This window comes from Xenopus tropicalis, chromosome 9 (assembly GCF_000004195.4).
Source record: "Xenopus tropicalis strain Nigerian chromosome 9, UCB_Xtro_10.0, whole genome shotgun sequence".
Taxonomy (NCBI): Eukaryota; Metazoa; Chordata; class Amphibia; order Anura; family Pipidae; genus Xenopus; species Xenopus tropicalis.
This window is the reverse complement of record NC_030685.2, coordinates 67491416-67519343: the sequence shown is the minus strand read 5'-3', so window position 1 is coordinate 67519343 and position 27928 is coordinate 67491416. Positions and strand designations below refer to the sequence as shown.

The 27928-nt window shown below is 36.4% G+C and overlaps 1 protein-coding gene across 3 annotated transcripts in view; it reads left to right on the top strand.

Moving 5' to 3' along the window:
- The window catches only part of metap1d (methionyl aminopeptidase type 1D (mitochondrial)), a 76242-nt gene that overhangs the window by 31269 nt on the left and 17045 nt on the right, over positions 1 to 27928 (top strand). For all 3 annotated transcript variants that reach the window (XM_018097541.2, XM_018097542.2, XM_031892987.1), the window contains one exon: positions 14625 to 14788. In XM_018097541.2, the coding sequence (XP_017953030.2) occupies positions 14625 to 14788 (164 nt within the window). The remainder of the gene's footprint in view (positions 1 to 14624; positions 14789 to 27928) is intronic.

The following is a 27928-nucleotide window of genomic DNA, read 5'->3' as shown; positions in this document are numbered from 1 at the left end:
CTGGGTACACATTTTCGTTCTTTTGCCCCAATGTACTGCTGAAGAGTTTTGCAATTTTGTGGAATAGCAGATTAAAGCCACTTACCTTATGAATAAGTATGTGTTTTATTGTATTTGTTGTATGTGTTTTGTAACATTCATACCCTATAGAATGCCAAAAATCTGACTGGGCAGAGAGAATGACAGACTCTTTTAATCCTGGCCATAAATTATACAGTCTACTATTTTGTTGAGGTTGCCTAAGATGGACGATATTAGGCTGATAAGATAATTTGGCTCTAGGGCCAAACGATCAGATTATAACCACAGGAATACGGGCCATCAGGGCAAGGACTACATCAATGAGCCGATGCAGTCATTGCTCTGTTGGAAAAATCAAACCTGCCCAACATTGGAGGGCTCCATACATGGGCAGATAAGCTGCAGAATCTATCTGAAGGGGCCACTTTAACATTGACCTTAACAGTGACATTTCCCTGGATGATAGGACAGTCCCAGAAAAGTTTTGTTGCATTCCATGTTCAAGTGAATGATGTGCGGTAACATGCTGGTAAGGCCTGAGATAAGCAGTGTCGTTGCAATTGGGGGTTGTTTAACCCCCTCCCGGACAAGAGGATGGTTCCTAAGAAGTTGCATTTGGTCATACTTTGTTCCAACACATAAAGAACAAAGAACCATCTTTATATATAAGATAATGTATTCCCTTTTCTAAAATATAACAAGAATAACAAGTGTGTTCCATGACTAAATAAAAACCCCAAGTTGCAGGCAGAGTTTTTTAATGCAGGTCATGGAACTCAAGGGGTCTTCGAATAGTCTTGCATTTTCCAAGGTACAGGGTATATTATTTGCTTAAGTTTTTCTCAATCAACTCACACATGACTTCACTAAGCACTGGTTATACCTAATACCTTAGTACCATTTATAATTAAGTAAACAGGTTATTCTTAAATTTATTCTAACAATATTAAAATTATTCATGTATTATGAACACAACAAAAAAAGTGTTAATACAGTAATCTTTTCCCTACAGTTTTACTGTAAACAGATGCAGTTCTATAGAAAACTAGAGAAGACTTTTTTTTTTTAAAACAATAATGTTGCCTTTTCTTCCATTTTGAAACACTTAGACCATTATTATTAATTCAAAGAAATATTTTAGGGTCTGTCTAACAGAGTTTACAGCCATACCAGTTTGAACAATATGGATTAAAGATCAATTGAGCTCCTACAAGATCGGCAGACAAATTGGAAGCTCTCTAGCGTGGAAGGGGTTATACGGCACTTAGAGAAAAGAATGGCTCAATAAGTCAGTGTTTATTTCTAACACAGCTGTTTTATCTTCTTCTTTTTTTTTTTATTTTTACCTTTTCAACTCCGGGTTTATTCCAAGTGGACCCTGGCCTGACATGAATTTAAGGCTGGAATCAAATGAACTGGGATCAATGTTGGCCTAAGTGAAATGTCAGCCAAATCCTGCTATGTGTCATGTTTTTGAGAAGGTGTAATTGTTATTGATCCTGTGTGCAGTTAATGCAGAGCCCCGCAGTACTGTGCAGCTGCTCTAGATAGATATGTATGAGATGAGCTAACGTGAAGAAAGCCAGCATTTTTCTTTCACTCTGCCAGATTGATCTTCCTCTTCCTGCTGATTCTGAGTGGGGCCTGTCATTATCTTACTCTGTCATTAGAGGCTACATTGGCCTGTGTATGTCAGTCTATTTGGACAGCAACTCTTTTGCTAGCAGTGCTCCCTACATTTATTAAAATCTCTGAAGATAGTGTTGTGTTCCATTTCTGGCACAGGCGCCTTTAACCCTCTGCTGCTGAACACACTATGGCCTAAAATCTCAGTAAAGGGCAGAGGTTTTTTTTTTAAGCTGAAGTGCTCTTCAGTACAAAGCAGGCCCGAGAAAGCAGATAAAGTCTTGTTCCACGTAACCCACTTTGGGCAATATCCTAAAGCAGGAAGAATGAACTTGTCTCTTGGCATTTGTACATAACCAGTATACCATGCACCTGTTATACCTCTAGGAATTACTGCCTGGTTTTTCTGTCAACAACAGTCAGTGGGTTTTTCCTCATGTGACATGTTTTGTGCACAATGCCACCCACCTCTCAGTGCACACAGAAAGATCATTTTTTTCACAATGGTTTTAAAATTACACACACATTACCTTAAAGAAATTACACACATAGGGGCACATTAAGCAAAATCTCTGTAGTTGGTTGAGTTTTTTCTTGCATAATCTCAAGTAATCTCAATTGTGATTATCAATATGCTAATTGTGGTTATATTTAAGAAATATCTTGAATGGTTAAACCACTCTTGCACTCAGTCAAAGAAATTATACTTCAATATTCACAAAAATTTTCTCGAAATCATTGATTTTTAGCAGTCTCCAGTCTCTCCAGGGTCTACAATAAACTTGAATAGCCAATCTCAGAATGAGAATATCCTTTGCTTCTAAAGAATTTTATTTTTTTTTATACAGTAGAACCCCCATTTTACGTTTTGCAGTGGAAAATCAGTGAAAAGGTAAAATCGGGGAAATGCATTATATATTGGTGGGGCCACAAAGAAACAGTGTAAAATGTGGGAAAATATAAAGTCGGAGTATGTAAAATTGACTCTGAAAAATGTGATATTGGGATTAGGAAAACGTGAATTGAATGCTATTGAGCAAAAATCCAATCATAAATCACTTGCATTTGCTTTATTCCATGTGAATCTCTTAGCTCAGAGATAAATGTGCCTCAAAGTGTTTTTAAACACTTTAAAATTTCTTTTGTGTGGGGCCCTTTCTTTGACTAAAGAAACAAACCTGCTGGGAGTTTCTGTGCTTTAAGCAAGAAATATCGCAGTATAGGATATTTTATTTTGTGATATGAGAGAATGGTCAAGGGTCTGAATGCTGTTGCACTGGTCGTTGGACTTTTAATCCTTGCCTGGGATAGCTTTCAAACTAATAGTTGTTCTCAGAGACATATGTAGATAAAAAGGATTCATATATTTTATTTTCTAGTGTCATCACCTTTAAAAGTTAAGTGTTGTTAATTTATCTATAGGTAAATAATTGTATAGTTATAGCAGCCATCTCCCATAGAGTCCCTTTAGATTATTTCCTCTTTTTGTTGTAATTTGTGCTTGATTCTAACTAAAATATAAGTAATTCTTATTGGAGACAAAATAATCCTATTGGGTTTATTTAATGTTTCAAAGATTTTTTGTTGTAGACTTAAAGGGGCCGAATCACTAAAGGCCGTTAACGATTATCGCATAGTTTTTTGCTTTAAAAAGTGTGCGATAAATAAGTTCTGATTCATCAAAGTCATTTTGCATGCGTTGACGGTAATTATCGAATAGAAATAATACTAACGCATGGTTCACAAACACATATGAAGTGTTAAACGCGTGAAATATAGCGGTAATCTGTGCTAATATTAACACCTACTTGGAGTAGGCGGTATTTGTGCGGTTTGTGAGTGTTTGGCAAGACAAGATGGACCTTGCAGTTGGATCTTTCTTGGCTTGTGAAGCAGAGGATCAAGTATGTGATTGCCCTAAAGTTTTCAGGGAAATTTTCATAACGCTAGTTTTCAGAAAGTAATGGTTACGCGCGTAATAGTGTGTGCTAATATCGCGTGCTACGAAATAACGCATAAATATATCACATGGTTTAAAATATCGCTTAAAAATATGTCATCACCAGATAAATAACGACAATAACATCGCTTCTTAATTCAGACAAGTGTCCTTTTAGTGAATCGGTCGTTAACGCGCAAAAAATATGAAGTGATAATATTTTTAACGCATGCTATAAATATCACTTGTTTTTTCGGACTTTAGTGAATCGGCCCCAAAGTATGGACATCTATATTACGGAAAGATCACTGGAAAACCCCAGGTCCCGAGCATTCCATTTAATAGGTCCATACCTCTACATTATCCTCTTTTCCATTTAACAGTGTAAAATATGAAGGTAGGTTGTCCCTTTAAGGAACAAAGTCTATCTTTTAACAAAAAAGGAATTTATATACATGGTCTCTCTAGTTGGCATTTGTTAAAACATATCAATTCTGTATATCTCAAAAGTATGGTGTTTGGTTTACACAGCTTGTGGTGGCATACAAATTCCAATACCCATTATTTATTAGAACTCAAGCCTTAGTGTAAGCAGATCAGATGCCTTTGTAATCTGCAGTCAAATCTAAAAAATACACCATGCTGGGGATTTAAAGTCTCCGGTTCAGTAGGATGCATCTGTCAAGTCTGTGTATGCATATGTGTGAACAGCAAATCTAAAACAGACTTAGCAAAGCTAAATTATAATGTGCATAATAATACCAAATAATTATCTTGTAAAGTATGAGAAGAAGCATTATGTTTAGCAGGGGTGCTTTGCTTAACAAACTGGGGCCAGAGAATGACCTATCCAGCCTTCATTTAAACCACGAATTTGGACTACATAGAGAATAGCCAAACATAGGACTTGAAGCCAAAGTTCATGAGTTTATCAGGTTTTGAGCCTCAGAGCTTGGTAATTGACTGGGTTCTAATGACCAGTAGCAATCACATCCCCTCTGCTTTTAATGCCCCTGATGGCTGTTATGAGACAACTTTTGAGAGGTTTATTGTATCCAAGTCATTTACAGATATAAGTAATGCTATAGGGCACACTAGATTGTGTACTATATAAAATATAATATAGAATTCAGAGCATGTATATAATAGAATAAATGAATGAAAGGTGAATGTATAAACTTCAAGACCAATATTTCCTTTAATCAATAAGTGTTTTAATTGCTATAAAAATGCATTATTTGGATAAATACAATCAAATCATTAGTTAGCTGTGTCTTAGCCAGGCATACACAAAAACAGGCCAAAACAAAGATTCTTAAGGGGTTTGCTTTTCTTCTTAGTAAAAGTTTATTAAGAACGCTGCATTCCCCCATAGGATGACATTGATTATATTCTTGTCTGTTGATACTAAATCATAATCTGCACTGAAACAAATTGATTAATTGCCCTAGAGAACCGCTTTTAATTGATTTCACTGAGAGATTTGATTTTCATTTTTTTGCTAATTAACCATTTTCAATCCAGAATATATGACTGTGTTTGTGCATTATCTCTGTCTTAGTGATTAAATGCAGGTTTTAATAGCCAAGTATTCACTGAAGAGCAATGGTCAATGCTAACAGCCATTCTTCTGACTCTTAATGAATGGTAATTTGTCTCTCTTATTTGCACTTGACTAGGCATAACCGTTTAGTGGTGTGTATGTCTTTGTGTCTGTGTATAGACAGTGTTTGATATTAACATATTTATTTCATACAGTATTATCACTATTGCTACTTGATACAAAATTTGGATTTTTCAAACCAAAGGCTTTTGCTCTATGGTTATGGAATTGTGACTGATAACATTCTGGCCCCCAAATGTAAAACAAAGGCACACATTTTGCCCAAGTGCAATAACCCATAGTAATGTTCCCTTTTAAAAAAGGGGAGATGAAAACTGGGGCGAACTTTGCACCTCATATTACATTATTAGTGATAAGCAAATCTGTCCCATTTTGCATCAACATAAAAAAAATTGCAAAATGGCAAAAATCTGAGAAATGCATTGAAGTCAAATTACGTTTTTTATCAGCTGCTGCAAACCTTTTTTTTTTTTTTTACTTTTTGTGGTCATTGGAGTCTATGGGTGTGAAAATTTGTGAAAATTTTACTTATCACTATACATCACCCCTTACGTTATTAATGTTTCACTTCTCTTGAGACCTTATCAAAATATGTGGGGGATAATTGTTTAGAAGTTATTTGGAAACCTGTTTTTGTATGGACTAATAAATATCAACAGCTGTAAAAAATAGCTACAAATAGATAGACAAGTGAACCCTAACACCACCCATAATTTCCATTTGAGTACTTGGCTAGGAAATAATAGAAGCTGCAACCTCATTCAAAAATACGTTGGCTGCCCCCCCATGAAATGAGTACAGATATGGGAAAATATTGGTGGATTAGTCATTTGGTCATAGTTTCAAGAATATTTAGGACAACAAATGCATTTTAACCCTAAGGGGGAGATTTACCAAGACACGAACGCTCCGAGCGTATCCTCGCCGTTTTTTTTGCGCTTGCGCGACTTTTTCGAGCACCCGCGCAAAAAAATTTGGAAGGGCTCTGCCGCTGTTTACAATGGTTCGGTACGAAAATTTCTTGACTTTCGGATCGCCAATACGATATTATCGTGACTAATACGATTTTTTCGTAAGCATTTTCGGGATATTTGCGATCTTCAGAAATTTTCGTCAAACTTTTCTTATTCGGGATTCGAATTCGTGGATTAGTAAATCTGCCCCTAAGTCTCACCCTACCTGGTTTCAAGCTGCTCTTCCAGGTATATCCTGGAGATCCCATCTGACCTTCAGACTGAGCCCCCAACACCACTCATACAAGCACCACAGTTTGAAAACCATTGGTACAGACTCTAGTAGCAAGCACTGTTGCACATGTGCTAGAAAAGAGCAGCATAGCACTAAAGCAAGTAAAGCACAAATATAGATTGTATTGCTGATTTACATGGTACAAAATCACAGAGATTTGTAGCTCAAAAGCTTAGCTATGCCTTTCACTTTCACCTTAAAAAAACAAGTTTTCCAAAAATGTATTTTCCAGTGTTCAGTGTTGCAAACCATTTAATGTTCAACATATGCTGTATGAATATCTGATACAAGAACTGCATATATACCATGTTGTATCAGTTTACAGCAGCTATACTTAGCTCAACTGTCTTGCTTAGCTGTCTTGTTTGGTTGATATTTCCTCCACATCTGGTTGTTTTCCTCTTTGCAGTTGGAACCAGTGACACTGAGACTGCAACTGAGTATTCCTAAAACATCATCTTTACATCAGCGCTAAGCGGTCAGTAGAGTAGTCTACCTATTAAATCACAAACAGAAAAAAAGAGTAGTTTAGAAAAATGGATTGGAGGATTTGGCCTGACCATGGAGTTATTTTTTTTCAAAGGGAAGCCATGATTGCCTGGCTTGAAAATTCTACAGTTTAAAGTTGAATGGGATATTTCAGGCATCGGAAGCGTTTTTGCCCTTGGTTTGATTAACAAACCTCGCCTGTGGCTACATTAACTTTGAGGCCTGCTCACACAAACAAAGCTTCCTTATGTCAGCAAGCCGGGAAGAGCATTCATGATGTGTCCACATGTTCTCCCTCTTTCTGTTGCCCTCTCGGTTGCCTAAGTTAAAGCTAACCTCCTCCAGTTGATTTATGATCTTCAAACGACTTTTAAACAAGTGAATGTTTTGTCTGGTTTTAGATTGATACTAGTCTGTTTTCTGATATATTCATATTATTAAGCACATTGATCTTGCTAAATGGGTTTACGTTACATGACTGTGCTTTTAGACTAAAGTTTAGCTTGACAATAAATTCCAATATGAGAAAGGAGTTGGATTCTGCCTCTAGTAAAGAACTGAGATAAAATAAAGTTCTTGAAGACCATGTTTTCAGTGCTATAGAACTATATGAATTATATAAATACCAACAGTAATGCCAGTGGGCATCTCCTGATAAGAACTACAACAGTCCTTTGTTCTGTATCCCCCATCTAAGGGTCTATCTTGTATGTATTTCATCCCTGTCCAATGAAGAATGAAACAAGGAAGAATGTGTATAAAACATTTATAAAATGCCTCAAAAATGGGGGCACCGACAGGGACCTTTAAGGAGATACGACTACCTAGTTCCTTGAATTTATTCAGTCGTCATGAAACTTCAATCATTTTTCACACCGCAAGTTAATAAAAACCACTCTATTACTGTAAGATAAAATAGCTTTGAAAATGTACATGGCCTGAATTGCAAAACAAAAGACTTAATATGTATAGGTTGGAGGAGAGATTACAGAGGAATGGTATGCAATAACCCTACAAATACATTACTTTCATGGATTGGAAAAGCAGGAAACCATATTTTAGAAAAATCAGAATGCTATAACTCCTTGACATATAAGGTTGGAGGATGGGTAATAAAATGTAGTTGTGCCTACAGTATGTAGTGGTAGGTACAGAATAGTTCAACAGTGCAAATGTTGCACAGAAATTGATTTTGAAAAATGCCTGTGTTCACTTTGGCAGTCCCGAGTTAGACTTTATTGAATGGACTAACTGGTTCCTCAGTAAATGCCAAAAAACAAAATTTTAAAGTTAAAGAAGAGATAATGGCATCTTTAAATTCAGAATTACAACTTCCATTTAATTTACGATTGATTTTAGGAAAATACCAAAAAGTTAAATATCCCAGAATCTACTGGCAAAAAATATAAAACTGTTTTTATACAAAAAATTTAGACTCATTCTGAGATGGATAGACAATACAAAGGGAAAAAGATCCTATGACCTACCCGTGTCATATGTTTTACTTGTAGGGAAATCATAAAGTGCAACTTATATTTTTAAAAAATCCATTTTACGTCTTGATGCTCAAATCACCTAATAGCTAGCCGTATTTTGGCTTGATTTTGCCAGAATCTCCTAATTTTTAAACAAAATTGTTATTTCTTAAAATAACAAAATATTTACGGATTCATTAAGAAATATTAAAGGGGTGGTTCACATTTGAGTTAACTTTAAGTATGTTATAGAATGGCCAATTCAAAGCAACTTTTCAATTGGTCTTCACCATTTATTTTTCATAGTCTTTTTTAACTATTTGCTTTCTTCTTATGACTCTTTATAACTTTAAATGGGGGTCACTGACTCTGGCAGCTAAAATGAGGCTACAATTGTTTTGAACCCTAGAAAACAGATAACTGCTGAAATTCCAAACTGGATAGCTGCTGAACAAAAAGTGAAACATTTTAAAAATTAAGACCAATTGCAAATTTTCTTAGACTATTACTCCCTACATCATACTAAAAGTTAATAATCTCTTTAAAGGAGAAGGAAAAGCATTTTGGCATTTTAATGCCAATAGATTAGCCACATTAGTGCAAGCTAGAACACTATATTTATTCTGCAGAAAGCTTTACCATACCTGAGGAAAGAGCCCTAGAAGCTCCCTCCTTTTGTTTAAGATTGCAGCTGCCATTTTAGCTTGGTCTCAGTAGCTTCCTGTTGCAGCTCTAGTTGCCGGTAGCTAAGATTACACAGCACAGTTGAGAGGGTGAGCAGGAGAAGGGAGAGAGGAGCACACTGAGCAAACAATCTTATACTGAAGAACATGTTTACAAAAAAGAAGAAAATAAATCATGTGTTTCTTTTGATAGAGGACTCAGTGCAGCGTTTCTGTGAGTGCTTATAGCTGTATTTACATAGACCTTTCTGATAAAGCTTTCTTAGTTTTTACCTTTCCTTCTCCTTTAAACACTTTTGATTGACCAGTGTTTTCCTGTCCCAGCAAGTGGTAAAAACAAATATCAAATTATACATTTTAATACCGCTAGAATTTCAAAGGACAGTTAAATAAATTGCATTGTTTGTAAAAACAAGTAAAACAATTGGCCTTTTAACTTGCTCATGAATATATACAGGAAAATTATATCTTTATATAATCTTTATAATGCCTGCTCTGACCTTACATTATTTTGTGATGTTAATATAGTTTATAAACCATGTTTAGGCTTAGTTAAAAGAGGAGTAATGTCACTATTGGAGGTAAAAATTCCAATTTATATTCTGAAACGATATGAACACAAAATGAGCACAGGGGATGATTTAACAAAGGTTGATCAATTTTAAGGAGTTGCAATGATCGATACTGCTCTGTAAAACGTTACAGATATTGTAATATTTGACTACTTAATGCCACATGGAAAATAATTGTAGGAGTGACGTGATTTACATGTGGGAGTAAGGATTTGGGAAAAAAAATACTCAGTGCTGCTGTTGACTGGCACTGAGCACTATAATTTCAAAGGACAGAATGGTGTTCTACTGCTTAGAACACTTGGGGGCCTATTCATTAAAGTACAATTGGGTATGAATGATAAAAATTTGTATTTTATCTAAGTTTTAGAACTGTTCGGATTTTCTGTGTTTTTTTTGTTAATTTTCATAATTTGCGACAATTTGTGACAAAATCGTATTGTTGCAACGAGTACAAAACTTTTCGTTATTCATTCAAGCTTCGGTATCGTGACTTTCCTTTGGCCAGGTTGGAGCTGCAGAGTGCCATTGAGCCCTATGGGAGACTTTCCTTGGGCCGGGTTGGAGCTGCAGAGTGCCATTGAGCCCTATGGGAGACTTTCCTTGGGCCGGGTTGGAGCTGCAGAGTGCCATTGAGCCCTATGGGAGACTTTCCTTGGGCTGGGTTGGAGCTGCAGAGTGCCATTGAGCCCTATGGGAGACTTTCCTTGGGCTGGGTTGGAGCTGCAGAGTGCCATTGAGCCCTATGGGAGACTTTCCTTGGGCCAGGCTGGAGCTGCAGAGTGCCATTGAGCCCTATGGGAGACTTTCCTTGGGCCGGGTTGGAGCTGCAGAGTGCCATTGAGCCCTATGGGAGACTTTCCTTGGGCCGGGTTGGAGCTGCAGAGTGCCATTGAGCCCTATGGGAGACTTTCCTTGGGCCGGGTTGGAGCTGCAGAGTGCCATTGAGCCCTATGGGAGACTTTCCTTGGGCCGGGTTGGAGCTGCACAGAAAACATGCACAGAAGGTTCAATGTCAGAAAGTTTTTCACGCCTTTTATGATATACCACAATATTTTCGTACAACCACAATGCAATCCGAAATTTTCTTATATAATATGAATTTTTCCAAATTCGGACTTTGATAAATCAGCCTCTTGGAGTGATGTAAGTTCACTACACTCATCCGGGAAGCCAGCAAATAAAGTCAACTGTACAAGGTAGCAAGAAACTGACTTTGGGGGTCAAATTTAAAATTCCAGATTAGTGGTCCTTTTTCACATTAGTAATTATCAATCACTTATGCAGCTGCTTCAGTATAGTGTTAAATGTCTGTATTATATGTTGCTTGATAAGTAGCTTTCATTTTTTAATCTAGATATGTGCTAGGTGCATAAGCGCTTCAAGACCAAGATAAGAGGCTGCATTATGGTAAACTTAATACCCGTTAAAGTGTATAAATGTGCCACGCAGATGATATTCCCAAAGAAACCATTAATTCAAGGATCTGAGGTCTAGTAGGGAAACCCTCCATTCCATGCTGTGTAATGTTACCTGACACTTTCACCTCCAGACTGAAGTCATTTTTTTTATGGTTTTCAGTGGTCAAGTGACTAGTTATTAACCTTATTTTATTTCAACATATACTTTTTAAGAACCTCTGCCTTTAAGTTCTTACATCAATGATCTCCAAACAGTGACTTGCGAGCAACATGTTGCTCACCACCACCTTTGACGTTGCCCCAGTGGCCTAAAAGTAGGTGACCATTTTTAATTTAAACATTAAGTTTAAAAGATTGGGGATCCCTGTCTTTAACTGAGCCCTGGGATGGTCTGTCTATACCCCTTGAGGTTTCCTTATTTACAGATGACAATGAGTTCCTGTGAAAAAGAGGAAACCACATAAATATGGGTAGCTGAGTAATTGAGGTTAAGTAACTTGCACGGTTTGGTGACAAATCAATCTCTGAGATATTTCTGTATGTATCCAAAATGTTACAGCATGTGCATTTCAGTAGGAGCAATTTATATATTTCATTTATTTTTCCTTTAAATCAGACTGGTAAGACAGTGTGCATAATGCATAGAAACAATTTATAAACCCACAGGAAAAATTGGTCATTCAGATGCTTTGTTGAGTATTGAATATTTAAAGCGTTTTTATTGAGCTTTTAGGTCAACTTTTTATGTTCAAGTGAAAGGAACATTGGTTTATTGATCGATTGAAAAGACTTGCCGCCATTTGCCAGTAGAGTGCTTTAAGGGGAAAATGTATTTTTTTTTTTTAAATTAATATAAGCATACGAAACACAATAGAAATGGTTTGTTTTTGTTGCCAGGCGTAGGTTCATCGTGTGGTCGGTTTAAGTGATGTGCAAATCAATACATGTGACAATGTAAATTGTGCCTTCTATGAAACGTATTGTCGGTGAAATTCTTATTCTGAAATAGGATCTATAAGAAACATAAAGAGAACCGCGACTCGTCATGCCAGATCTCTCCTATGCACCCAGAACATATTATTTGTTGTTCAAAGCAGAAGTTACGCTTGGGATTGACACACTGGGTAACATTTTTGAGGCGGTAATATGATGAGAGACATGCCATAGGTTTGTATCCACTGATAACTATAGGTATAAATGTCATAAACATATGGCCACTGCAACACTTCCCACAAGTGTGTCTTCTTTCTGGACCTGCTGATTGACACAACTCATCAACATTCCAGCCAAAACAGGGTAAAAAAGGGTGGTTGGCAAGCTGGGAGACTCACTAGCAACCTTGTCCTATCTATGGAACAGTCTTGTGGTGCCTTCAGATTCTTCTTTACACCCCAGTCGTGACAACGTCTATTGAAGGTGTTGTCAATCCACCAAAAATGTTTGCGCATGTTTGAAGAAAACTACAGCCATGGCCCTGTAATCCACCCTTACAAAACCCCTCCCCATTTATTTATAGCTATGTGCTTATATGTTCTATATTTTGTTATGTAAATGTGTTCTCTCTCCCTATATCATTGTCTGTTGCCTTCCAGGTCCTTCTTATGGATGGCATGTGTTAGTGCATGTATAGCCACAACTATTTATTCAATTAATGTTTGCTGTTGGCCTAAACCAGCATGAAGAACAGGGAAAGTTGGAGTAACTGATTTTAATAAACAAACTTTATTAAAATCAGTTACTCTAATTGAGCCTGTTGAGTGTGGTACTTTTTTGTTGAGATATATGTATATAATTTTTTAAGCCTTTAAGCTCATTCAGCTTTTGCAGGGGGAAGGATGCTTGATACAGTAACAGCTAACCCCCAGGTTGTTGTTATTATTGACAGATATTTTAAGGAACGTAATAACTGTACTGTATAGTTTTTTCCCTATGGGTCCCTTATGCCATGTAAGGCAAGGGCAAATGCACTTTCTCCTCTACCTCAGCTTGACTAAAGGTGGCCAAACGCGGGCCGATTGCAGATGTCGATATCGGTCCTTTAGACCATGAACAGGCCTCCCCGGCTGACATCTGGCCTGAAATCGGCCAGATATCGATCGCGCAGGTTTTATTTTTCCGTTGGATCGAGGACCGCATTGGCTCCTTGATGCAGTCCCCAAACCGATGACGCCTATTCCCGCCTCGGGCCAAACGATCAAATTAGCCCGATATCGGGAGAAGATCCACTCACTTGGTAACCTCGCCAAACAAGCTGATCTTACCGTGTATTGCCACCTTAAGTGTCCAGCTGGAACCCCCTGTGTTTTGCCATTTATCAGGCAGTCTCATGCAAATTCCAAGGCAGGTGTTTTTTTTCAGCTTTTAGCAAATAATTATTTTACCCCCCCCCCTTTTTTTTACCATTGTAAATGTAAACAAACATTTCAAATAATGCACACTGATCTTGCCATGACTTTTTTGAGATTATTGTAACATAAAGCAAAATTTCAGCTGCTGTTTATCCTCAGAAAGGAAGCAGCCACTCAAGCAGCAGAAGGAAAATAATTTGGTTATCGCCAAGATTTCTTTATACCACACAGTAATGCATATTTCTTTCTGGTACAATAAATGATTCTATATTTTGTCAGCAGCATTCCTAACAAGCCACGTGTATGTGTTTATTTAAATATTTTTGAATGTCACAGAATGCTCTGTGCTCTTTTTTACTGCTACTGTGTGAGAATAGCATTTTCACTTGTGTCTATAGTAAAAGCGAAGAACCTTATAATCATTGCTTTTCTAAAAAGCAACATTAAGGGATGCTGTCTTCCACAAACTTCCTTATTGTTATTATTTTTCAAATACAAGTAAAAAAAAAAAAAATTTTTTTATTTTGTCAGGAAGTTTAATTATTTTAATGAGGGGACATACATGATGCTAACCCACCCCCCACCGAGCATTTACCTTTTATCACTGGAGCGGTTTGAGTGGGGGCCACATTGCTAGTGCAGAGAGTGCAATTAGGAGAGGAATTTTGGCTCCTACAGTTACCAGGAGAATATTTTTGCCACCCCTGGCAACATGTGGGCGCTGCCACCTTGGGCAAGTTTCTCAACTTGCCCCCATTATCATAAGGATAAGGACAAGATCTTTGCAGTCTAAATGCCATGTTATAAAGCTAGCTACAATCTCACCCATAATGCTCCTGGCACACAAGGGCCAAATATATCAACATCTGACAAGCCTTCTCATCTATTCTCCATTCATCTCTCATAATCAATCAAAAATGGCAACTGTGAGCCCCCTGGATGTTGTTGAATTTGCATCTTCTGCCAATGGTTGTTCATTCCTGAGTAAAATAATTAAATAAAGAGAGCTGTAGATTTGCTATTCGCGAATAACTAACTATAAAGATAAAATGGGTTTTGTTATGTTATATACTACTAAACTTATTTTGACAAACGATAGGACAGGAGTCGTATATTTTACTGTAACTACACTGATCCACAAAATACAGGGTTGACAATCTATCTTTTCTTCTTATTAGGTATATTTCGGAGGATACCATGGAGACACATCTGAAACATTTCTGGTGGGGAATGTGGATAAATGTGGTCGAGCGTTAGTGGAAATTGCAAGGAGATGCAGAGATGAAGCAATAGCAGTTTGCAAGCCAGGGGCCCCCTTCTCAGCAATTGGAAACACAATCAGGTAAACTGTACATACTGACAAGTGAACGGAAGCCTGGCGACTAGGGTAAATGTTATTGGTGGTTTGGTAGTAAGCTGATGAAATATACTATGATTCAGAGTCATTACTTGACTGTTATCAGAGTGTACACTGGCAGACAGGAATGCTTCTGTCTAGGTGAGAGTTATTTGTTTGTTTGGTTTTAAATAAATTGAATTTGGACCAACAAAGCTACTAGAAGAGACAGAATAGCTAAAAGAATTGCTACTTAAACAGACATTGCATCTTTATAATGTATGGTATATATGGTCATATTCTAACATACATTGCATTTGTTTTTTTGTGAGTTTTGAATAATTTATTCTCTGTTCTGCCTTTCTCCAGCTAAAAATTGAAATCACTCTCTGGCTGCTTTAACCCTGGCCTTCAGAAATCAGCTTAATACAGAGGCTATGTATATTAATATGCTTTATAACAACATCTTCTATTCAGGCCCTTCCTATTCATCCTTCAGTCTGGTGCTTCAGTCCCTGCTAAGTGAAATTTTCCCCACAGGGGAAGGTGGAAACCTTGCCACAGATAGCATGGGTTTGTGGCTTTTTTGCTGCAGAAAAAAATCTGTCAATGTAGACAATGTAGATGCGGAGGCATCAAGTATGCTGCTTCAGGTGGCAGGAAGGACAGTTTGCCCCTGGTCTCTGCCTTTTTGTATCTGGGGGCCCATCAGCAAGCTAATTGTCATAAGGGAACAGTAACACCAAAAATGGCACAGGTTACATAGCAGATAACAGATATACTTTTTAAAACACCATTGTATTCTACAGAGCTTAGCGGTGTGCACTTCCTAATATGGGACAAAGAATGTGGGCCCTATCCTGTCTGAGATTTGGGATGAATGATTGCTATTGGAAACCTAGCCTGAAGGCCAATTGTTTGACCAGGATAATACTGAGACTGTAGAACTATGATTGATTTAGTATTTTCTTGTGTATTCAATGTATTCTTATGTATGAAAGGGGGGCCTGTTCACATGTTGTACCACAACAAAAGTTTAAAACCAAAAAGTCTTAAGGCCCCTGCACAAGGGTCATCGCAAACCAATTAGCTTATTTTGACATGACATACATAGTAAAAGGGAAATGGGTCCATAGTTTTGCTCCAAACAGCCATTTATTTTAGCTTCTTATTTTCTGCCCATATGATTTTGAAATATTACTATTTTTTTCATTTTTTTAAACCCAGACCTACATGAGGGCTTTAGAATGCCTAGCACCCAAACACTGTGTGGATGAATAGACTCAATCACATTGTATCATTTATATGTATTTATTGCTTTAGAAATGTTACAGAGCCTGAATCAAACTTTAGTGAAACCTCTTTGGGTTATATCTCAGAGAATTTTATTGTAGACTTTTCTGCAAAATTGTGTTTTTTGACAGTTTTAAATTATAGGCTAACTAGCTTCTGGGGGGAAAAAAGGATGGTGTCTTTCTTTTCTTTTATAGGAAATGTTGAATCAGACCCCTACTGGGAAAAGAAATTTAATGCATATCTCACTATCTTACTATCCTTGAATATAATAGAAATGAATTCAAAATGCAGTTTTATTTTTGCAAAAAAAAAAAGAAAGAAAGAAAAAAAGCCACGAGCCGATAGGTGCTCTTCATATTTTCGAACACCTAGGGTTCAAACAAATTTGCTGGTGGTGCTCTTGCATTTTAACAAAATGTATTCTTGTGTGGAAAAGGGCAGAGTGGAGCAGATTCTTATTTAGGCATTCTATGGAGCTCTGCATTCATAGCTGTGTCTAAAGGGCATGTCAGCCTTTGATTCCTTCTGAGAGGTAATTATCCTTTTCCTGTCACGGAACAACAAATGATAGCTAACTACACAAGCGCATTTGCGGTAGTCACATTCATCAACTGCAGGGAAAAAAAATTCAGTTTAATTGTACAACCCAGCTGCACATGAGCCTTTCAGCATATCTGTTGTTCTCTCTTTCTTCTTACACTCCTTCCTGGTCTTTTTTTTTTTCCCTAAACTTTTCCCCCTTGATTATTTTTTTTCCCATTTTGTCTATTCCTCCATTTTTTTTTTTACTCTACTTTCTTGTTAAAGTAATTTTCCTTTGTGGCTCCTTTTTTTTTCTCTCTTGCTTCTCCCCCATTGAAGGATATGAATGTAGAAAATTATCACAATTACTCATATAATTGGGCCTCTTTGTAGCAAGTGCAACTCCTGTAGCCTTTCTCCTTCATGAAAATGGTTTCATTATAGGGTTTTTCATATTCCCTGACACCATCTACACAGAGGAACAGGCGTGCAGATGAGATGTACTCGGAACAGTGCAGATCAGCGAGGTCACAGTAGGAATAATTAGCTTTGCTATGGAAAGAGCTTGTAGGCCTTTTACCGCTACATAAATGTACTGTCCGTGGCTTTTAGTCACAGAAAAAACTTACTAACAAATGGAACTCCCGCCTACTACTTTGAAAAAAAAATTTGTATCAACACTACAATTTTCTATCATTAAGACTAATAACACAGAGCCTGCTATACATCAAGAGGAATGAAAAGAAAAATCTCACATTCAAGTGGCGGCTGGGTGCTGACCTTTGTTCTTTTTTTGTGTATGTGTGTGTGAGTGTGCGCGTGTGTGTGTGTATGCACGATTTCACAAAAAAGACCCACACAGCATATCAGCACACAGGTGAACACTAGTGACTTGCTATAGCATATTGATTTTTTCTTTTTTGTATTGTTTGACCATTTCCCATAATTTAAGTCTATGTTTGGTTACCTGGGCTGTTAACATAAACAATCTTATGAAAACAATTCAGTAAATAAGTGATATTGAAAAGGGGCAGAGATATTCAGTAGGACAGAAATCAAGAATTTGCTACCAGAAAGCACACGTAAATATAAAGCAAATTGATCCATTCTGGTCCTTATTTCAATTTTATAACACTGGTACCATGGGAAAGCGTTTGTTTAATGTCATTGTCTGGAGTACGCAAATGGTAATTGGGGCCTTTTATTGCAGCCGCATCTGATGAATATTCTGATGCCATAAAGCAATCATTTGTCTGGGGAGACTTGTGGCTGATTAGAAAAAGAGGAAAATACCTGTTAATCACTATAGCTGTATTGGGGCTTTAGAATAAGACCTTCCTTATATTTATATTACATCCAGTCTTTCAGAAGACAGGAGGCATAAAAAAAAAAAGTCATTTTTTTTTTTGGTTTATAATTAGCTAAATGGCGTATTGTTCATTTGCAACTGAACCCAATAATTAAAACTGTTGCAGATTTAAAATTATACAATATATTAAATAGCAGTTATCATTGTTAAAATATTGTCCATGGTAATTATTTCTGTTTATTCTACCATAATTGTGCTGGACCTTATATAATTGTGCTTAACCATGAGTTTCAGTTACAGGGCTGTAGTTTCTCTTCTAGAGCGGTTCTGTAGCTTTAAGAATATGTAAACAAGAATTGTAGCTTCATTTCCGCTTTTGTAAATGAGTACAGGGTATTGAGTGGTTATCATATTTGCACATTTTTGAAGCTTTGCCAAAATCAATGGAAATGTTTTTACTGCCACATTATGCATTTCATCATCATCATCATTTGTTTATCCAGCAGCAACAATATTTCTGTAAGCCTCCAAAAAAGTTAAATGCCTTGCGAAAACATGAAGATTGTCATTAAATGCATGTTATGCTAATAATTTATAGTAATATGGAATTTTATTCCTCTAGCACATTATTTACATTTAAGCAATAAATCATACAAATAAAAGAAATCATTTTAATGTCATCCATGATACGGCGTGGCTGACAGTTACTATAAATTACAATCACCAGTCGTTTCACCGCTACTTTAAAAATATGCTGTGCTATAAATTATCTTGTATTTCAGTCTATCAAATTGGCTTTTGAGAAAGGGAACATGAGATAACAGCTCAACTCGTCTGTAAGTAAAAGCAGAGTGATTTATGTGCCATTTGTAAATCAAAAATGTCTGACTTTAAATAAACATTATTTTTGGCTTCGAGAAGCAGTTGGTTTTATTAAGAACATTAGTCATGATTTGGGAAATCCCGAGATGCTTCTAATACACTAAGGCAGCATTTTTGTTTTGGATAAGGGAGTGACAACTACCTTGGGAATCCTTTTTTACACCTCTTTTAACTGAAATTTTGAAAGGCTTTCTAAACAGGCCATCATCATATGGCTTCTTGTATAAAATTTTTGAAGCCTGCGCTGATTTTGTAACCCACTAATGTGTGCTCAGTTTACAAACACATTGTATACAATAAAGATAATTCAATACAGTTGACTTCTGCTGTATAAAGCTAAACACTACACTATATATTTGTGGCAGCCAAAATATAGTACACTTGATATGTTTTATATAGGAATTCAAACAATTCATAGGGATCTTTTCCTCATTTTCACCTAAAAGGTTTACTGCATGCTTCACTGTGTCTTATACAGATCACTCCCCTTTATGAATGCTCCCTTATTGTCAAACTATTAAATGCTTTCTATAGCCCCATAAATCCTATTGCCTATTCCAGTAACTGTTTGTCACTTAATAAATAGCAAACATAATTTGCATTTGCATTGCAATTTGCACACCATTTGAGTTGTAAATTGGTAAGTCAATTAAAATGACCATTCACTAAGTACATTTTAGTCAAGCAAGAATATTGATTCATTCTTACTTGTTAAGGCTGTTAAAGTAATATTGGCATGTTCTAGGTTTTAACAAGAACTTATGAGTATCATTTAAGTAAATAAGAGAGGGCTGGGGTAAGATAAGGTTAGTTTTTAAAAATAATTATGGGATTTATAAACTTTTAGTTGGTCAGTTGGAAATGAACCTGCTCTAGATTGTATATATTAGTATGGTTGCTGTTTAATAACCCCATATGACTGCCTCACAATAATCTCACTGAGATACACTGCAGTGCCAAGTATGGAACAGCAGTCGAGATAGGCATTCAGTCTTCCCTAAACAGTAAGCCATTGTTAACATAGGCAAGCCTTCTGCACCCTGACTAAAGAAATGGGGAAATCCTGTAAAGAACTTTTGGAGACATTTTCATGGAGTTTAAATGCCACAAAATTATTTTATCTGTCCCTGGGATAGAAGGTCTTATTTAACTGTCACAGTTATCTCTTCAACTCACAGGATATAAACAATTACTGTAGGAAAAACTCTCTTTCTGTGGGTAATCTTAAAGATTCATAATCAGTTAGGGCTCTGCTAAACCAATGTGAACTGTATAAACCATCAAGTCTGAGCACTTTCACCTTGACATCCGAGTTCCAAGATTCTATCCTATCGGTGAAACTGCTCCTGGGAATGATGTTCTCTGACAGAGCAAGCATATATATTTATTTATTTCGGTGCCATTTGATAATCACTTGATAGTAATTAAGACCACCTTTGACTAGATTAAAGTTTTAGATATAGAGAAGTGGCAAGATATTAGGAGAAAAGAGTTCTGGGATTGACAGGGGATATAAGCCTTTAATGCTAAGGGGGTTATTTATCAATAATCGAGTTTGCGTCTTTTCTTGATTCTGAGTTTGAAAACCTGAAGCCATGAATAGTCGAGATTCATCAAAACAAAAATGAGAAAGTTTGCCAGAAAAAACTCGGCACATAAAAGCTGGCGAGTTTCTATAGAAGTCTATCGGAACAGAGATTTATTACTTAATTGTTTACCACTTTATTTAAACCTTCAAAATTTTCAGCCTTTTTTGAAAATTGATTGAACAATATGAACTTCGCTGTCATGTGCCTTTTTTCCCCACAACAAAACTCTGTTCTAGCATTCGAGGGAAAAGAAACTGAAAGGTTTTCAGCATTTTGTCACAAATTTTTTCATTCATGGTTTTTTTTCCTCAAACTCAAATAGAGTTAATCACCCTCTAAGTCTTTCACAGCAGATGCACTAACTTCCTGTGTGTTCAATTCTACCATTTCTTTATCTATACACTATTATTATTATTAACATTTATTTATAAAGCACCAACATTTTCCATAGCGATGTACAATAAGTGGGTTTCATACATTGGACATACAGGGTAACATATAAAGCAATCAATAACCGATACAAGAGGTGAAGAGAGCCCTGCCCAAAAGCTTACAATCTCTATGGGGCATTTTTATTAATGTTGGAGACAAACATCAACAGTGATGTTGCCCACAGCAACCAATCAGTAATTAGATTGAATGGCCGCCTACAAGTTAGAAAACAGAAGCAAAGATCTTATTGTTTTTTTATGGGCAACATCACCGGTGATGAAATAAATAATAATAATAAATACAACATCCAATCCTAAGCTAAGCCACTGGAGATCCTCATGCCTATATATATATTTCTCTTTGATTCCTTTTTTAAATTTGACAATTAATGCTGTAAGAAGAATAACTGTTATTTAGTATTTCCCATTATTTTATTTTATTTTATAATAATTATCAGAAACACTGGTGTCACATTTGGTTTGGATCTACTTGGAAGTTGATTGACTGGTATAAAAAGCTTACATTTTACATGGGGTGCTTATTTCCTATATATTGGTAATGGTTCTGTGGAGTTTGATAAAGAATTAGAAGCCTAAATTATCTTGATAAAGACCCAATGACAGCGAGGGTCAGTGGGAGTACAAAAGCATGCTGCCACCATAAGCCATGAATGATATTCTCTATAAGAATGAAGCAGATGAAAGTACTAATTTCCTCCAAGGGATCTTTGCTCTTTAAGGATTTGTGTTTATTGTGACTCATTTTGTTTGTGTTTTATTTAAAAGCATGTCTGTTAAAAATAAAAAGAACATCTAAAATTCATGCTTATCTGATGGAAAAAGGCATTCAGATGAGAAATCCTAGGCAATTACAAATAAATATTCACCACCTGTAAGAAATGTATCACTGCTACACTTGCTATCTGGATTAAGATTTTTTTTTTTTTTGTTTTAAATCAGTGCCAAAAAAAAATTATATCAAATTCAAGATATAATTGAATAGATCAGGCAATTTACATCATTGTCTTTTAGGCTTGTTTTGTTCCACTGATTTCAGATACCATTGCAGTGGTACCAACCACCTCTACTGTCATTTAGAACCACTGCTGGGAACATTTAGGTCACTGTTAACTTCTACTTCATTTTAATATAAGTAACAACTTTGCAAGCTATTTTCGTCAGTTAAACCATTGTGATATATGTAATAACAGGCACTAAGTTTGCCTAGGAGCAGTAACTCATAGCAACCAATAAGATGTGTGCTTTGGCGACCAATAAATGCTGCCTGTTGATCCCTTCGACCGATTCGGCAGCTAATCGGCCCGTGTATGGGCACTACTGACGGGACTGCCCGACCAATATCTGGACTGAAATCGGCCAGATCTCGATCGGGCAGGTTTAAAAATCTAGTTGGATCGGGGACCGCATCAGCTCGTTGAATACTCCCCCACTCCAGTGCTTTTTTTTTTTTTTTTTTAAATGTACATATATATTATAAATATGCCCCTGCTATCAGGAAGCAGCATCGAGTGCAGTATGGTTAGATCTAACTTGTATCCACAGCCTTTAACGCATGCTGCGTTTCGCTACCCACATAAAAATGCTGGCAGATAAAAGATCTGTTTGGTTTGCCATGGCGCTAGAAGTGATCAACAATAGGCAGATTTATATAGGCCTGGTTGAACTTGGAATGTGTTACTATACTGTTTAAGACATGTTTAACTGCAGGAAAATTGTTTCTGCCCTCAGTCTCTCCCTGCTGGAAGCGTTTATACTACAATGGCAGTATAAAAACAGAGTTTGAAAAAAGTGTTTTTTTTCATAATCATTTCAAAGAGGATAGAAGATTAACCTGGATTGCCTTGCAGTCGCCCTTCTGGCCACAAGCAACAAGTGCTGCATGCCAGTATTTCTTGTTTGTTGCTTGGTGTCTGCCAGCGTCTATGGTATAGCAGTTCTCTGGATGTAATTTTTGCATTATGCTTATGGCACAAGCCCAGAGCTGCTGCTGGGTGCAACTAGGACCTCTACAGCCTTCACTCCTCTGAAAATATTAACAGGGCTCTCAGTCCAATTGGTTTGTCTAAAGCCACATGTTGCTCCCCAACCTCTTGGCTGTTGCTCTCAGTGCCCCCCAAAAAGGTAGTTATTTTTGAATTCCTGTCTTGGTGGCAAGTTTTGGTTGAATAAAAACAAGATTTACTACCAAATAAAGCCTCCTGTAAGCTGATAGTGTGCATAGAGGCTGCCTAATAGCCAATCTTAGCTCTTATTTGGCACCTCCATTAACTTTTACAGTGCTTGTGTTGCTCTCCAAGTCTTTTTACATTTGACTGTGGCTCACGAAAAAGAAAGGTTGGGGACCCCTGGTCTAAAGCAACATGTTGCTCACCTCCCCTTTGATGTTGTTCCCATTTACCTCAGTGTAGATGCCTATTTTTAAATTTCTGTCTTACAGACAAGTTTTGGAAGCACAGTTTTACTCCAAGCAGAGCCTCTTGCAGACCAGTAGACAACTTGGGGCTACCAAATAGCCAATCACAGTACTTAATTGGCATCCCCAAAGACCTTTTTTTTTATGCTTGTGTGGATAACTTACACTTTTTACTTCTGAGTGTGGCTTACAAGTAAAAAAGATTGGGGATCCCTGGTCTATAAGGTAAACTGGCAGATCTGGGGCATCATTATGTTATCTGCGAACATTTATGGGTACATAGTCTAATAATGACTTTTCAATAAAGTCGTGTTAGTTAATGAGCCCCATATCGGGGGCTAAATGAATATTATTTTTTACAAACCACATCATTTAATATTAGCCTAAATGCACAGGTTTAACTAAAACAATCGCTATTTCTGACTTTTCATCCAAATGGTTGGAATTTTTTTTAAATTCGATACATCTAATAAAAAGGAGAAGATATTTCCTCAAAAGAACTGAAGAACACGTAGTTAGATTTTTCTTTACCTATGTTACTCTCGGCCTGATCCCTGAAGGATGACAAGACCTATTAAGAGGTTCCTTGTTTCCCTAACAAGGCTTATTATTTTGTTTTCCGTAGAACTTGCATATGTGCAGCTTTGTTATTGATTGGAGTGAATGCTTTATTGTTCTAGGAAACAAAAAACACAAAAAAAACAGTTGACATCCCAAGACTCCTGTCTCTTAGTGCTTCTGTATACACGACTGACAGCAAAATTGGCCTCTCTTCTGTGTCATACAGCTATATTAACATATATATATATATTCTACGACAGTCAGTTGTTAGTTATGTGCATAACTTTAACAAACATTGATCACTTTATATTTCATATTTTTTAAGTCTTTTAGCTAGTTTAGAAAAAATAATAAATACACTTGGGGGGCGTATTTGTTAATTTTCCAATTTGTAAATTTTATAGGGTTTTTTTTGTTTTTGTTTGAATAAACTGAAAATATTAAACTTACATTTTTCCTTATTAATTACAAGATTCAAATTTAAAAGACTTTTAAATTTAACCATGAAAAAAAACTTGAATGCATCAAATTCATATTCTTTTTGTCATATTCAATGGGTCTATGAACTCTCCCAAAAAACTTGAAAAACCTAAATGGAAAAAAATGCATACATTTTTCCTAGGACTACTCCCACTGACTCCTACATAAACTTGCAAGCTTTTAGGTGCCAAAGTTTTACATTCGGGTTTTTTTTTTTTAAACTTAGTTAATATTGAATATTTGTTTTTGAAAACCATAATTACATTTTTGGGTCCCAAACCGAATCCTAATTAGTATATACCAATTAGGACTGGATTCGGTTCAGCCGAATCCCGAACCGAATCCGGGATTTGGTGCATCCTTAATTTAAACATTGGTAAATCAGCTCCTTAGTGACACTAATATTTAACCCTGAGTTCAGGCATTCATGTAGCCAAATGCAACATGGTTCTGTTTTGTTTATGAAAAGTTAACTGATCATTGTGTTGTGATTCAAGTTTTTTGTAAAAAATCCATGACTTTTGAGATCTAGGGTAAAATGAAAAGATCAGAACTTACATCACTCCAGCCCTTATTTACTGTGACAGAAATCAATAGGAAGTGGATATTGTTAATTGTGAGATGAGGATAAATGTGTTTTATTTATTTGGAAAATTGGGGTCTCTTGACTCCTCCTATGGCTTGAAAATACATCTGTTATGATTACCCATTCAAGAATTCTTTTAAAATAAAAGATTGGTATAGTCATCGTTGCAACAGAACTCTAGCTTAATGTGTAATAAATCTGCCCTCTTTTAAAATATAATTGACATAGCATGTTTAATGCATAGTGTGGTTTATTATTAAAATTTTAAAATATATATATATATATATACAGTACATAATGAGTACCTTAAGTACCATGCTTAATCTTTAATATGACCCTTGTTCTACTGGTTTGAGCATATAAAGTCAGTATATAAGCAGGCTACTGTTTGGTTTCCCTGTTTTCTATTTACACCCCAGTTTTATGTCTAATCTACCTTCAACTAAGTTAAGTACCCATGTGTCTTGCTGGACACGTAGTGCAATTATCTACCCATTGCTTATTTTTGAGCTATCTCTTTGTGTGTACTCATACTCGCCACTGCGGAAGTTGCTTGTGCAAAATCATGCTTCTGTTACTAAACAGTAAAAGAGGGTTTGTAACATTCCCACCTACAGTCAGTCAGTTACACCATGTAACCATATATTACCCTATTAGCTGATCTGCTACTCATATTCAAGGAAACCTAAACCCTAAACACAATAAGGGTAGAGAAGCTATTTTATATGCAAAACTCACACCAGGCTAAAGATTCAGCATCCCAATAACAGTAATGATTCAGGCCTTCAAAGCTGTACACAGGAATGTGCCATCTTGGTTTATGTTAGGCCATTTTTTGAATGTAACAAGCATACTCTTGGGCAGTTGTTAGGAAGATAAGTTCATGGGTTGTCACAAATCATCAAGCAGAAAATGAAGTTTGACTGTAATGCTACATTCCTGGTAATTACATTTGAATGCAAATTGTGCTTTTTTCTGTGCTGCCATGTAATGGGAATCTGAGTTAATTACTACTCAGCCTTTTCTCGTGTCTTTTTTTTATCTTCTATATACACTGTATATTATGACAGTCCCTAAACTCAGGTAAGTGACTGCAGTCGGGAACACATGCTGTGAATCAGCCGAAAAGAAGATGGGGGGGCTACTTGGGCAGCTACAGAATCCCCAAATGTAATGTGCAGCATTTTTTTGCCCATTTTTCTTAAGGTTGAGTTCTTTTCAAGAAAGCTGTACAGATAATTTGGAATTCATTTTATCAATTAATTATTTTATTAACAGATTTTTCTAAAAGAATAACCCTGGAAGGTTACCCTACCATCACTCAGCCTCACTATCAGCTCTTCCTTTATGATAAACTATTAGGCACTGCCTCCTGCTGAAGTTTAATGCATAATCCCACATTTCCCAATTTCCTTGACTGTTGTTCTACAAACCACTCCTGTGCCTTGCCTCTCTTCTTATAGAAGACCTCTTCTTGCATTAGGTTGTATTTGTTTGTAATCTTATATTTTGATGACTATGCTCTGCTCTAGTTGGGAATGGGAATATGTGGCAATTTTGAAATACTTGGGAATTATGAATACATGTGAGAAATAACAATAATGAACCACCCCCTCCCCAAAATTAGAAGTTAATGTAGATTCCCACTGTGGGTTCTTCATGCACAGTTTCAGTATATGTGTGAAATATATCATCCTCCGTGGGAACCGCCCAGGCAGTTCATTTTTTTTTTTTTTTGATGATTCTCAGCTGTTAGAAATAGCTGTCGGTGAAAGGAAAAGAAAGCAATCACATTTCATCATAAAGTCATAGGACATAAGGTGTAGTATCCTGATGAGGCTCTATCCACTATTATGTGATCAATACATGTTATTTTGTTGAATTACGGTGTGCAATTCCTTCCTTTCCTTTTACCAACTCAGACCTGATAAACGTCCTCTTTTAATTCACTTTTTCCTTCCATCTTTCTTGAAGCAGATAGAAGACGCCTACATTTATAAGTGTTTTTACTACTGAGTAATGGCCTTGAAATGACTTTGCTGTTCATGCCTATTTTTCACTCAGTGGTAAAGCTCACATTTATACCCCTGTAAGAAAAAGCTATGTACAAATGTGTTGGCCTCATTCATTTTATGCTCTGTTTGTATACAACTGACATGTTACAGAGGTTTTTTAGGCAGTTCCTGCCCTAGTGGAGTTTACAATCTAAGATCCCTATCACATTCACTAGGGTCTTTTTTGATTAACCTAACTGTATGTTTTTGGTGAGTGGGAGGAAACCAGCTGGAAACTTACACATAGGGAGAATATAAAAACTCATTGCAAATACTGGCAATGCAGTAACCAAACTGAGCACCAAGTGCTCCAAGGCAGCAGTGCTGACCATTGAGCCACCATCCTGAATTCTCACCCCATAAAACTAGATATCATTCACATTTTCTTACTTTTTTTATGTATACATGCAATTTATTTTGCTCTGGACTAATACAAAAACTCAACTCCATTAATTTACACCACCTCTGATGTTATGTAGCCATTAAAATCTATGGGGAAATCTTACAATGGCAGGAAAATTCAATTGCAAAAAGTGGTGTCCAAATGCTGTCTAGAATGCTTGAACAAAATTGAATGATCTTAATTAGAGGTTATAAATCCCATAAATCCAATACATCCTATGAACCCTCTCACAGTTGTGTACTCTGCATAACCCAATAATTTATGAGGGAAGCGTACTGTTCTTAACTCTTAGCAACTGAATACAACTTAATTAGTTGTAGTATTAGGTGTAGTTGTAGTTATAGTTTTTACTGTATGTATACTTAAAAAAATCCCAATAAAAATTATTGAAACTAGAATGCTTGAACACTCATGTCTCTTTTTATGCAGATTTTATAATGCTGTGACCAAGTATCGGCTTGTTTTTTTGGAGTGTTTGTCTCCCTGGGCTGCATCCCTTGGTTTGCAGATAATGTTGCTTTTCTATGTAGGTCCTTTTTAATTCATCTGCCATTCTGACTGCCAAAGCATTGCCTGGATGCTATGAAAATCATAGCTTT